The 12261-nt window shown below is 45.5% G+C and overlaps 1 protein-coding gene across 3 annotated transcripts in view; it reads right to left on the bottom strand.

Annotated features, from left to right (window-relative positions):
* Positions 1-12261, bottom strand: part of TMEM104 (transmembrane protein 104) — a 58635-nt gene that overhangs the window by 44655 nt on the left and 1719 nt on the right. For all 3 annotated transcript variants that reach the window (XM_064151083.1, XM_064151081.1, XM_064151082.1), the window contains exons 2-7: positions 12039-12162; positions 9505-9626; positions 7450-7531; positions 6409-6511; positions 5915-5995; positions 286-385 (exon numbers count right to left, since the gene is read on the bottom strand). In XM_064151083.1, the coding sequence (XP_064007153.1) occupies positions 286-385; positions 5915-5995; positions 6409-6511; positions 7450-7531; positions 9505-9626; positions 12039-12083 (533 nt within the window). In that variant the 5' untranslated portion in view covers positions 12084-12162. The remainder of the gene's footprint in view (positions 1-285; positions 386-5914; positions 5996-6408; positions 6512-7449; positions 7532-9504; positions 9627-12038; positions 12163-12261) is intronic.

A 12261-nucleotide genomic window follows, 5' to 3' on the forward strand; every position in this document is an offset into this window, starting at 1 on the left:
ACAGAGTATGGCAATCAAACTGGTAAGCAACAGGTCCCATGTCTGCAAGGTGCTGAAGCTGGAAGAAATACTTCAACTACTTTTCAGGCAGGCAGCAGGCCATGAGGTGGGGAGCATAAACCAGCTTCACCTTCCCATCCACAAATGATGAACTGTCCTCAAGTCATTTTTCCACTCTGGTTTTGAGAATGTAGAGCTGATCCCAGTCAGACTTCTCACTCCATCAAATCCTAAGCCTGCTGTCCTCTCTGGTAGCACACAATCCCCAGCAGTAAGCACACTCACCAGGTCACTTGCATGAGAGAGACTGGAACAGCCGCTGCGTAGATCGCCAGGTCTCCGTAGAGGTAGATGATTATGCAGAAATAGAAGAGGTTGACACCCACTGCAGGAAAAGAAAATGTTGTACAGAGATAGCAAAGTACACAGAGACTCTTGAACTCTGAACTTCAAAGCTAAAGCCTTCTCAAGGTCTTCAAAACAAATCACTATTTGTCTCCACAGCTTGCTTCTATCTGCAGCAAACTCAACCCAAGGGTCCCAGCAGTAGCTTAGGGAACTTGGCCACAGCAGTAACTGATGGGACACAACCTGCCTCAGAGCTCAGCTCTGCTTCCTTCAGTAGGCCCTGACACTCAGCTCTCCAGTTCAAGCCCAGCTGTGGGTCAAGACCAACAGGTCTCACGTAAGTCATCTGCCAGTTGAAACTGTCAACTCTGAGCAGCCACAGGCAAATATCTAGCTGACGATCACAGACATGTTGTGAGTGCAGCTTGACAAGCAGTGAAATGAAAGAAGATGCTTTTAGTCTCTGTTGCTTCCAATCCCTCTGCTTGCAAACCTGCAAGACCTTCACACTGGGCATTTGGCCCTGCAGAGCTCAGATTCCACAGAACTGAAATGGAGTTGCTTTTGGAGATTCCTTACCAACAGCAGCTTGAGCCAAGGCTCAAACCTGCAAAGCTCTGAAACTGTTTCTCTAACTCTCTTACCCTATAGCCCCAGCCTATACTATTCCTGCCTCATACTTTCTCTTGTTTTTCTGCCCTGCCTTCACCTAGGAGATTGAAAAACACAAGTAAATTGGGTGCACAGCCCAGCCTTATTGGGGCACAAGACAGTATTTTGAGGGTTAAAATCTGCAGTGATAAAAAAAATGCTCGATGAGATCCAAGGATTCTTTTATTCCAAGCAAGTCAGTATAAATCTCACAAAGAAAATCAAACTGGAACATGTTCTACTTCAAAGACAAATGAGCTATGAAAAAAAAAAAAAGGAGGAAAAAAAAAAACACCACAAACAAAAGGCCTCAGATTTGTTCCATTTAGAAAGCTGACACTGAAAGAAAACAGCTCAAGGAACTTGCCCATATTTTTCAGTGGTGATGCTGCTGTCCAAAACTTGGGTTCTTTGCCTGGTATGTGAAGAATAATCAACAAGGAGTCAAGGTATTTGTCTTGTGTTTCACTTCTGTGCAGGCAAAAGTGCTAGGTGGCAATATGCAAAGCTAGCACAACTACTTACAGCTACATAGAATATTTACATTATCTAGGACACATAAACATTCCTTCTTGTTGTTTAAGCACACTCCTACTTGATAATGCTTATTTCTTTCTCTTGATTAAAAGTGCAGGGCACTCTGAATGTCCTGTGCATGCTCAGTGGGTTGGAGACTTTACTTGGATGTGGGTAACAAGTTCTGCAGGTGTCATTTTTATACTACAACCAGCTAAGCTCAACTAAAGGACACAATTTAAGCAGTTCTAGTGGTATCTCTGGCCACAGAACCAGATGAACCTCCTTGTTCCTTACTTAAAAGCCTGTTTACTTCCTGTTTTCTCTGTTTTGAAAGGCTCTGCTGTTTTCTGCAGAGCACTCCAGCTTATTCTCTCTTCTCAAAGCCTGGTCTTGTGAAATGTGTCTTTTTGTTTTCATTTTTTACCTTCCATCAATGCCACCTGATGCTTAATCTCAATGCAGCTTGGGCAAATCAATTCACTTCTCCAAGTCTGTGACAGCTATCAATCAGGGACAGCGTTATGGCAGGAACGTGGACTAACATTCCTACAGTGCCTGCATGAACCCAAAGACTTGCCATGCCTTGTCATCACACTGCCTGGATCTCTGGATGTCAGGAAACATTAACAGGCATTCTCCTTCATTTAAATAAATTATTCAACGTGCTGAGCCTGCTCAGAATAAAACATTCCTACAAAAAAGGCTGTATTGGGAAAGCAGCAAGAAAACTTCCCCGGTCCTGTAGAGCAGCACACTAAGGCAGTGCTCTGGAGTTGGTCCTGGTTTCTCTAAACAGATGGAGATCTTACAGAAACTGTCAGATCATTTCATAGAGATCCTTGCCTTGTTTTCTTCCCCGGGAATGATTTAAGATGGTTTCACACTTGAGGAGTCTCAGCATTGCTCTGAAGATGGTAACAAACTACCTACTAGTTTTTCTCTCCAATGTCCCATTAAAAGGGTTTAAAGTTGTAACAAATATCTGACATAGCACAGAAGCTACAAGACACAGGATTACACAGACCCAGACAGAGATTCTGTTTCGGGATCTGATGGTGATTTGAGGTCTCAGCTGCCCTCATCTCCCAAGTAAGGGTAAAGTGGCCAGCTAAGCCACAACAGCATCCACCAGCACACTCTATATCCCTGTTCCTGTGCCCACCTCTCTGTCTGTGGGAAGTCCAGGTGACACTCCCCTCTCAAACTCATCCTCTTGAAGGCAGGAAGACTTTAACATCAGTTCTTTTATAAACTGCTGCTGACCCTCCCTGATCAATACTTTTCATTACTGGACAGAAAATGGGGTAAAAATAAAAATCAATGACTTCCTGTGAGGAAACAGCAGGAGAGATGTGCCTGGAATCCATTATTGCAATAAATGACTGCTCAGTCCCAGAGGAAAGCACCCAACATTGCGAATTAAAACAGAAAAAACCCTGCAGTTCCTCAGAGCCAGCTCTTTTGAAAGAGCACACAGGCCTCTCAACAGCTGAAACCTAAGTCAGCTCCCTTTAAGAAAGCAGACAGTCTGAAATTGAGATTTATCCCCAGCTTACCTCCCAGGACTGCAGATTCAACTGCTGTCAGATCGGTGGAAATAAAAATCAGTCAAGAGAACGGAGCAGAGAACTCACTCGAAATCAGAAGCTTTGAGGTCTGTTGCAAAGCTTTCAGCAGCCCTCCCTCTGAAGGCTGCAAAGCCCTCAGACACCCTGAGTTTAGACCCATGCTTTGTACAGCATGAGCAAAAACCCACTCAGATGTTTGCTAGATGTTGGAACCACAGAAGATGGTGCTGGGACTTCCCAAGGACAGCCCGGTTCCTGAGCAGCGGCAACTGGTCACAGAGCAACTGCCCTTATCGAAGGCCCTTCTATGCCACCATCAGATGGAAGCACCTCAGCAAGAATCTGCAGAGGGAGGTACTTAACTGGTCTCTTCTCTGCAACAGATCAGCAGACCAGACGGTGGCTCTGAGCTAGGACTTGGCACCAGTGCAGGGATGGAACCTCATTGCTGGGCACAGAGGAAGGGAAAGTAGCACACTAGTTCCAGCTGCCCCAGAGCCTTCACTGGGCATCCCTCATCTCATACTGAGTGTGCCTCATCTCATTAGGAAGGCACAAGTGGTTTCAAGCTATGGTCTGCAGCTGTTCCTTGTTTTCCTTCATCTCTTTGCACTGGGCTGAGGAAGTCCCAGAGAGGATCCCTAACAGAGAAATCAGATAACTCCAGCTAAAGCAACATTAAGAAGAGGGATTAAGATTTAGATACTAAGCAGTTTATATCACTTTGCCAGGCAGCACACAACAGCGCTGACGGGAGACAGGACGTAGGTTTCCAGCGCCCTCTACTGACTGAGCAGAAGCCAGCATCAAGTCAGGTAAGTATAGAAAGCAACTGCCCGATGTCTGGCTGGCTTTGGGGGGTCTGTACCATCAGCCCACAAGGCACACACAAAGCAGGGGCCTTCTGGAACTTGTTCATAGGATCACTCTGCCTCCAGCAATCCCCCAGCACCCCCTGCAGCTGAGCAGACCCATCCTTAGCCACGCTGCTATGGCCTGTTACATGGTGCTTGCTCTCAAAGTATTTCCCAAATATTCCTCCCTATAGGATGACTGAGAGACAGGAAAGTGTTCATGGTGTTTTACAGATAGCAAAGCATCCAAGTATGCCAAAAGCCAAAGCAAGCCAGTGTGACAAGCAAGACTAGGAACAAGATGCTTCTGAGCCTCCAACAAACTCCAGTCTCTTTCTCCTCTTCTCTGACCAGAAAAGTGGCAGCATGACCCAAGGTGGATTATTTTGATAGTCCTAGAATCATAGCATTATTTCAGCTGGAAAAGAACTCCAAGATCAAGTCCAACCATTGACCTAACACCACCTCGACCACCAAACCATGTCCCAAAGTGTCACATCCACATGTTTCTTGAACATCTCCAAGGATGGTAACTCCACCACCTCCCTGGGGAGCCTGTTCCCATCCTTGAACACTCTTTCAGAAACGAAATTTTTCCTGATCTCCAACCAAAACCTCCCCTGGTGCAATCTGAGGCCACTTCCTCTTGTTCTACCACCTGATACTAGAGAGGAGCAAGGCCCAGAATGCAGGGAAGTAAAAACTGTTTTCAGTTGGACTTTAAAATCAGAAACAATTTAGGTATCAAAATTCTTCTCTCTTTAAGGCCAGCTGTCCTTCAGAGGTAACAGTTTTACTCTGGCATAAAGCTGATGTAACTTAGTGGAAAAAAACAGCCCATCTTGTCTTTGTGAAGTGGCCAGTGAACAAGAGGAAAATGTCACTTTCCACAAGAAATGGGGCCTGACAGGCTCAAAACTGCACAGCCACAGTGTCTGACGATTTCCTGGCTCCACACAGCCTCGAAAATGGACTCTTCTACCAGGCTGAGAATTTCCAGCATTGCTGTCTGCATTTCCATTGTGTGCAGCAATGGATGGGGCTCTGCTGCAGTAGGGTTACAAGTCTGGTCCCCTGCATGCAAGAGACACTCTTTGCTTTTAAAGGCAAAAAGACAAGACAGCTGCTTATCATATACACACCAGCAACCCTTTCAGCATTTCATCTCCTCAGCAGCTCTCTGAGTGATTCTCTAGACACACACCATTCTCAGAAATTCTGCCTCAAAGACTCTTTCCTTCAGGCTGATGCTTCCAGAGTTCAGGGAAGCCCCAGCTTCTTATTCTGGAATGCTAGAATCGAGTTGGAACTAGGAAACACATCAGCAGGGTTCTGCTGCTTTAGACAGTGGAGATCAGAGGACAGACCTCAGACAGGTTAAGGGCCATCAGAAAAAGCACTGATTTGCACTGATCTGTCTAGAGAAACTGAACCCCTAACCTGCAGTATTTTAGCCAGTTCTGCTACTCACCCCTTCAGGCCCACCTGAAACACCACACAGAAAGGTGAATACAGTTCACAGAGATAAGCACAGAACAGAAGGTTGGAAGGGACTCCAAAGATCACCTGGTCCAATCTTTACAGGAATGGCACTTTTGGGTAGAACCATCGCAGACTCAGGATGGAAACTACAGTAAACATAGTCCAGTGGTTTTAAATTAAAAGAGGGAGATTTAGGCTAGGGAGAAGAAAGAATTTTTTTATGCTGAGGTTAGTGAGACCTTGGCCCAGATTGCCTGGAAAGGTGGGAGATGCCCCATCTCTAGAGCCATTCCAGATCAGATTGTTAGGGGCTGTAAGCAACCTGCTTTAGTTGAAGATGTCTCTGCTGACTGCAGAGGGGTCTGACTGGATGAGTTTTAAAGGCCCCTTCCAACCTAAAGCATTCTATAATTCTGTGCAACTTCAGGACAAAGCCATACAACAGACATGCAGGAGGACCTGCAGGGCCTTATGAAAACATGAATCACTTGCCTTTATTGAAGAACATGGATGCCATCTGGCCCATTTCCACCCTCTCAGTGATTTCAAACATGTTGGGTGAGCCACGTCTCTCTGCAAAATGGAAACAGGAAAGTGTTGCAAACAGTCCCTCCTATAAGTTCAGAGGCCAGACTACCTGAAGACCCTCAAGGAGCTCCAGCAACAGTCTGAAGGACAGGATTGTAACTCCACAGCTGCAGAGTCACTGGTCCAATTACTCTGAGGAAGTTAGCTTGAAAAGTGTTTCCAAAGTAAGATGTTCTCATCTTAGTGACCTAGAAGGAAAAGATCTTTATCAGACTGCAGAGGGTGAATTGAATTCTCAATGAGTCTTATCTTGGAACTGCTAAGGACTTTGGGATGTGAGTGTGTAGAGTTAAGGGTGAAATGGGCAGAGGAGTTCTGCTCTGCTTGCTGGAGCCCACTGGGACATTGTCTGCAAAGAGACCTCAGACCCAGTGAAAGCATGAACTGGAGGCACTTACGGACTGACAGGATAGGTCGTGTCTCTGCTCGCTCGTAGCCATCTTGGACGAGAACGTCACTGTCAGATACTCCAGAGGAAGAATCTTCATCTTCATCATCCTCCTGGAAGAAAAGGCCAGACCACTGCTAAGATGGCTGCTACTCACAATACAGGCTGTAGCAAGCCTGGTGTCATAGTTTCACTTTGAGAAACTCAAAGGAAGGTCCTGAACAGGGACAGGTCATGCAAACAGAGGCAGCAATCTCAGGCTTGGGGTACTGTACACAGCAGAAAGGGCACTAGCAGAGCAGGCTGAAGTAAGTGACAGATCTGCAGGGCTGCCGTCCTCACCTAGGTCATGCACAGTGTCTGAATGATGCAGTAGTACACAGAAGAAGGAATTTAGACCTTTCTGGCATATCTGTAGGGTTGCAGAACCCTGGGTAGATAAACAAAATCAAATTGAATATAATCTTAGCTAGTGAAAGCTGAGAGGTCTGGCTCCTGACTCTGAACCACCAATAACAGACAGGGACCTCAATCGGTGCAATCAACTCTGCCACACACTGATCCAGAAACGCCAGCAAGCCAGGACTCAAAAAATCCCCAAGGAAGTTTTACAGCAAGGACATACTTCAGGAGTGTCCACTCCCTGGGATACAGCCCAAGTGACACCAAGAACATCCAGTCTGTCCCAGCTATATGACCTGAAATCAGCAAGGATTTATAGAGCTCAGCACACTCCAAATGGCACCAATATATCGGCTGCCACCTCTCCACATTCAGGAGCAGTGTTTCTGGCCAAGGAGAGCACAATCAGTAAGAAATGTGAACAGCACAAGAGATTTTTCAAAGCAGGAGCAGAAAATCCTGTCTTTAATGAGCAACCCCACAGGGAACTAACAGCAGTATTTTAGATGGCAAACTTAAGCACAGGAGAAATTTATTCGTTTAGAGTTCCTAATGAGGCAAGGCAACGATACAAGGGAATCTCAGGCAGGTCCTGCAGGATAAAAGAACAGGGGGAAATGGGAAACTGAGAACTGAACCCCCCACAAACCTTGTGTTTTTCCATTCTCTTCCATTTCAGCTGGGCATTTGCAGCAGCCATGGCTTCCACCACAAAGGTTGTAGTCATATAGCTAGAGAGAGAGATTCCATTGATATCCATAACAGTCAAGAACTGCCACTGAAGGGAGATGGAAAATTATTCCTGTCTGTTTGTAGGAACAAACCCACCAAAACAACCCTTCTAGCAGCTCCCCACACGCACACAGTGTGGTGTTGGTGCAGTGTTTCATCTCAGTTTGTAGCTCCCTTCTGCTCCTGAGATTAATGTGTTCAAGCAGGCCACAAAATACAGTAAAATGTAACATGCCTTCAGATCTAAGACAACATTTTGGTTATCTGGAAGGCACCTTCCTGTACTTCCTGTGGGTAAGCCAGCTAGAGGACTATGCTCTTGGCTAGAAAGCAAGTTTCCTTCATCTTTATAGGGCCTAGGAGGAGAAGCACAGCACTATTCTAAAACTTATCTACTAGGGCCTGTGATAAAGGTACTTATGGTCCCTTAAAGAATCTTACAGCATCAGAAGTGAAGCAATAATACAAGATCAAGGAGCAGATCACATCTGCATGCAAATACACTTTGCTAGAGGCCATGGGAATGCTGTCCAGGAAGACAGCAAGAGTCACTGCTGGAAAGAAAATCACAAACTCAGCTAAAAATCAGTCCTGTAATTTTAAAGCCACAACAACAAACAAGCCAACCTCAAATCAATCTTACTTAAGGCTTTAAACTGGCTTCTCACAGCTTCAGGAACTGGACTTACCAAGCTCAAATGAGAGATCAGTTTTGCAAGAATAAGAGCAAGAAGTCCTGCTCTGAGTCCCATGTAGCAACTTCCCCCTGGACTCTTTCATGCTCCAAAGGGTCCCCAGTGAGCACGAGGAAGTCACGAGCACCAGAACTAAAGCAACAGGGTAAGGCAGCTCCCTGGGCATGAAGTACATTGAGTTGTGCCTTCCCACGTTAAACCAGTGCAGTTTTGGTTTGCTGGTTTATGCTCTTCTACTGACCTTGAAGGATTGCCTGCTGGTGATGAGTTTCATACGTTGAATTTACACTTTCAAACTGATGTATGTAAACAGAATTGCCTCCAAGGCCCCCAGTGCCTGGTACTCCCATGGTTATATTTTATCAAGGCTCTGCAGCACATAGCTTTGAGGTAGGGAACTCAGAAGCATTACTACAGTCAATCAAGTGCCTCTGCTCCAGCAGCACCTAACAGATTCAAAAAGCACTGCCTCCAAATCAAAGGCACGTTCTGGCTGACCCAGCTGGTTACTGACAAGAAAGGCACCTCTCAATTCCATTCCTACAAACAGCAGGAAGGGATTTTGGTTTATTTTATTTTAAAACTAAGCAAGAAGCAAGCAGGGATTCACAGCCTGTCACAATTATTATTCCATTAATAACTACTTAGACACCAGTGCTGTATCTGCAGTCTCCAGCTCCACCTACTGCTGCAGCAGGGAGACATCTGGGCAGAAGCTCAGGGAGCCGGTGTGGACATCAGGAGACAAGCTCCAAGGTCCTGAGCAGTAAAGGCGTGTGGGGGATAAAGTCCTGGCTAGACAGTGATTTATTTTCCTGACACTTGTAGCTGCACAAAGCACAGCTGGAAGCCAGGAGAAAGTGAACACAACAGGTCTGCAGCACATCTGCACCTCACAAAGCAAAGAAACGATCTCATGTTACCTGTCACCTGGTTAGTGTTTGAATCATAGAATTGTTTTGGTTGGCAAAGATCTCTGAGAAGGTCTCAAAGAACTGATCCAGGACAGAGGCAAGGATGTGATGCATCCACAGCAAGCAGAGTGCCAAAAAAAGGAAGAGAAAGGCCCAGAAGCCTCTGGACTGGGAAAAAGAAAAGCCTCAGGAAATGAGATACAGCACTCAGAAAACATATCCCTTCTGATAAGGTCCACAGGCAACATGAGTGCAGAGACCAAAACTCAAGCAGCAGACAAGCAGAAAAGTCTTAGCACTGTCCTTGGAGTCTCACCCACCCAACCCCCACCAATTCCCTGATGGCATAGACTCATGTCCTACCTCATAAACCCCAGGAACATCAGGAGAACGAGGCTGACAAGCCACCCTGCTGTTGCAAAGGCCTTTGGCATGGTCAGGGCTCCTGTTCCGACGATGAGGTTGAACATGTAAACCAGACCAACCTGAAGAGAGCCACACAAACCAATGTGAACGTTTGCAGCCATGCAGGGAGAGAATCAATGGAATTGCTTTGCTTGGAAAAGACCTTTAAGATCATCAAGTTCAACCATTTAATCCAACACTACCAAGTCTGCTGCTAAAACAATGCCCCTCTGCACATCTACTTGGCTTTTAAGTATCTCTGGGGACGATGACCCAACCACTGCCCTGGGTAACCTGTTCCACAGCTTGACAACCCTCTCATTAAAGATTTCTTTCCTAATGTCTGATCTAGAAATGCCTCTGGCACAACTTGAGGCTGTTTCTTCTTGTCCCATCACTTGTCATTTGGGAGAAGAGACCAACCTCCACCAGGCTCCAATCTCCTTTCAAACAGCCAGAAGGCCTCCCCTCAGTCTCCTTCTCTCCAGGCCGAATACCCCCAGTTCCCTCAGCTACTTCTCACCAACCCTTTTCTCCAGACCCTTCACAACCTTTGTTGCCCTTCTCTTGTCATGCTCCAGCACCTTAATGTCTTTTTGTAGTGAAGGGCCCAAAAGTGAACTCAGTATTTGAGGTGTGGCCTCACAAGAGCTGAGTCCAGGGGGCGACCACCTCTCTAGTCCTAGTGATTACAGGCTGGGACACCTCATGTAGGTACCGACTTACAGAAATCTTCCAGCAGGCAGGGTGGGAGTAAGCCCATGCTAGAAATAAACACAGGAGGGGACTGATAACCAAAGAGCAGGAAGTCAGTGTCAGCACATTTCTGGAGAAACTAACATTCCTCTCCATTCTTCTAATTAACCCACACTGTAGGCTGGAGCCTCTCCTTATTTTCTGCCCTGAACCTAAGTAGTTATGACTATGTCCACAGGCTACCTTTCAGTATCTCTTGCTCTTTAGTCTTAGTTAAGCAGCACAAAAAAACCCAGAGTTCAAATTCAGAGCACATTCTGAACAGATTTTAGTTTCTGGAAGGAAAAGGCTTTATTCTCTCTGGCCTTTTTCTGCCCAAGGGTAAAAGATAACCATGCATCTGGACAAGATCACCCTAGCCTATAAACTCCAGATCAAAAATTGCCCTGAAGTTGTTTTGTTTTTTCCTTTATATAGATCAGGGCCACTCCAGAGAGGAATTAGTAAAGAACTGTGTCTAAGCAGACTTTCTGGGTGTGGAGCAATTAAGATGAGAACTAGTCCTCAGAGATCCCATGAGCACTCCTGTCCTTCCTTCTCCTGACGTAAGCACAGCAAATACATCTTTTGATGAGTCTCCCAGAACAACAACAATAATAATACTACTAAAAGAACCCCAGCCATTGCAGCTTACAGGAAAGTTATTTCCCTGCAGCTGACAGCGCTGTCATTCCCCAAGCACAGCTCAAATGCCCGTGGCCATCAGTTACTCTTCAGTGAAGGACTCTTAAAGAAATAAAAAGCCTCAGGTGATCTTTCCTTGACTTTGGTCAAGTAGACAGAGCAGAGAATGGTGCCCTTGTGTGCAGTCTGGCCAGACATCTTCAGGGATTGAGGGGAAAGTCAGAGCTTTTGAGATTAGACTGCAGAAAATTCATGCAACACCAGTATGATAACATAAGAACAGGTGACACTAATCCTTCAGGGTCCTGACGTCCCAGTTACTGTCCTGTTCTCCGTTTCCTCAGTTGTGACCTATTTCTGCAGCCTACTATCCAATTGTTCTAAATTCAATCACTGACACAGGGATGAAAGTTTTAAACCTTTTAAAAGCCAATATTGGTATCTCAGGACTGGTTCTACATTTAATTAATTCACTTCAGAAGAAAAAGAAACACCCAGCATGACTGCAAGGTGCTGTTTTTAAAAGCTGACACTCTGTGAGTATCTGTGGCTATGAAAAACAGCACTTCCAGCAAGAGGAAAGCAGTAGTTGACTGCACTTTCTCAGGACAGCACATTACAAGGAAGAAACACCTCAGTTACCAATTTTAAGTGAAGTAGGATAAAAGAAATGACCACAACAGCCACAGATTGGTAAACCTGTAACAAATGCAGGGGATATGAAATGAAAGAAAGAGAAGCACAAGGTTTCAATGTGACAATTCTCCTGTTTAATCCAGTTTCACTTGACAATTTGGGTTCATAAAAACATTCAGAGACTATAAGGAAAGTGTTTAGAGGGAAGCAAGAGCTGGTGTGGGACACAAAACTCTTTTTAACACTTTTATAACTATACCTTAAGCAGACATCATCCCAGACAGATCCCACAGAAAGGGGTTTGTGATGTCAAAGACACTCCAACAACTGTAAGTGAAGCATTCTGAAGCACCATTTGACTTCCATCATCTCTTGAACTATGGAGGTTATGCCCATGGGGAAGGAGGAAGTGAAAACACAATGCTGAGAGGATTTGGAAAAGCCACATGAGCAAAGCCACAAACAGCAGTACTTACATAAGGAGAGTAGAGCTCTCCTGTGTCAGTGATGCCACCAGCCATGTTGAAGGTGATGGTGAGGCTCAGAGAGAAGCAAGGAGGGTGTTTTCAGGGAATGTTTTCAGCTTTTATTGCCTTTAACCTAGAGAAAGATCATAAAGTTGTGTGAGCTTTGTCAGGAAGAGAAGGAATTCACAAGTCAGCTTGTGCATGTGGCTCTTACTTGAGCAGCAGGGGATTT

This window comes from Pogoniulus pusillus, chromosome 11, assembly GCF_015220805.1.
Source record: "Pogoniulus pusillus isolate bPogPus1 chromosome 11, bPogPus1.pri, whole genome shotgun sequence".
NCBI classification, from domain to species: domain Eukaryota; kingdom Metazoa; phylum Chordata; class Aves; order Piciformes; family Lybiidae; genus Pogoniulus; species Pogoniulus pusillus.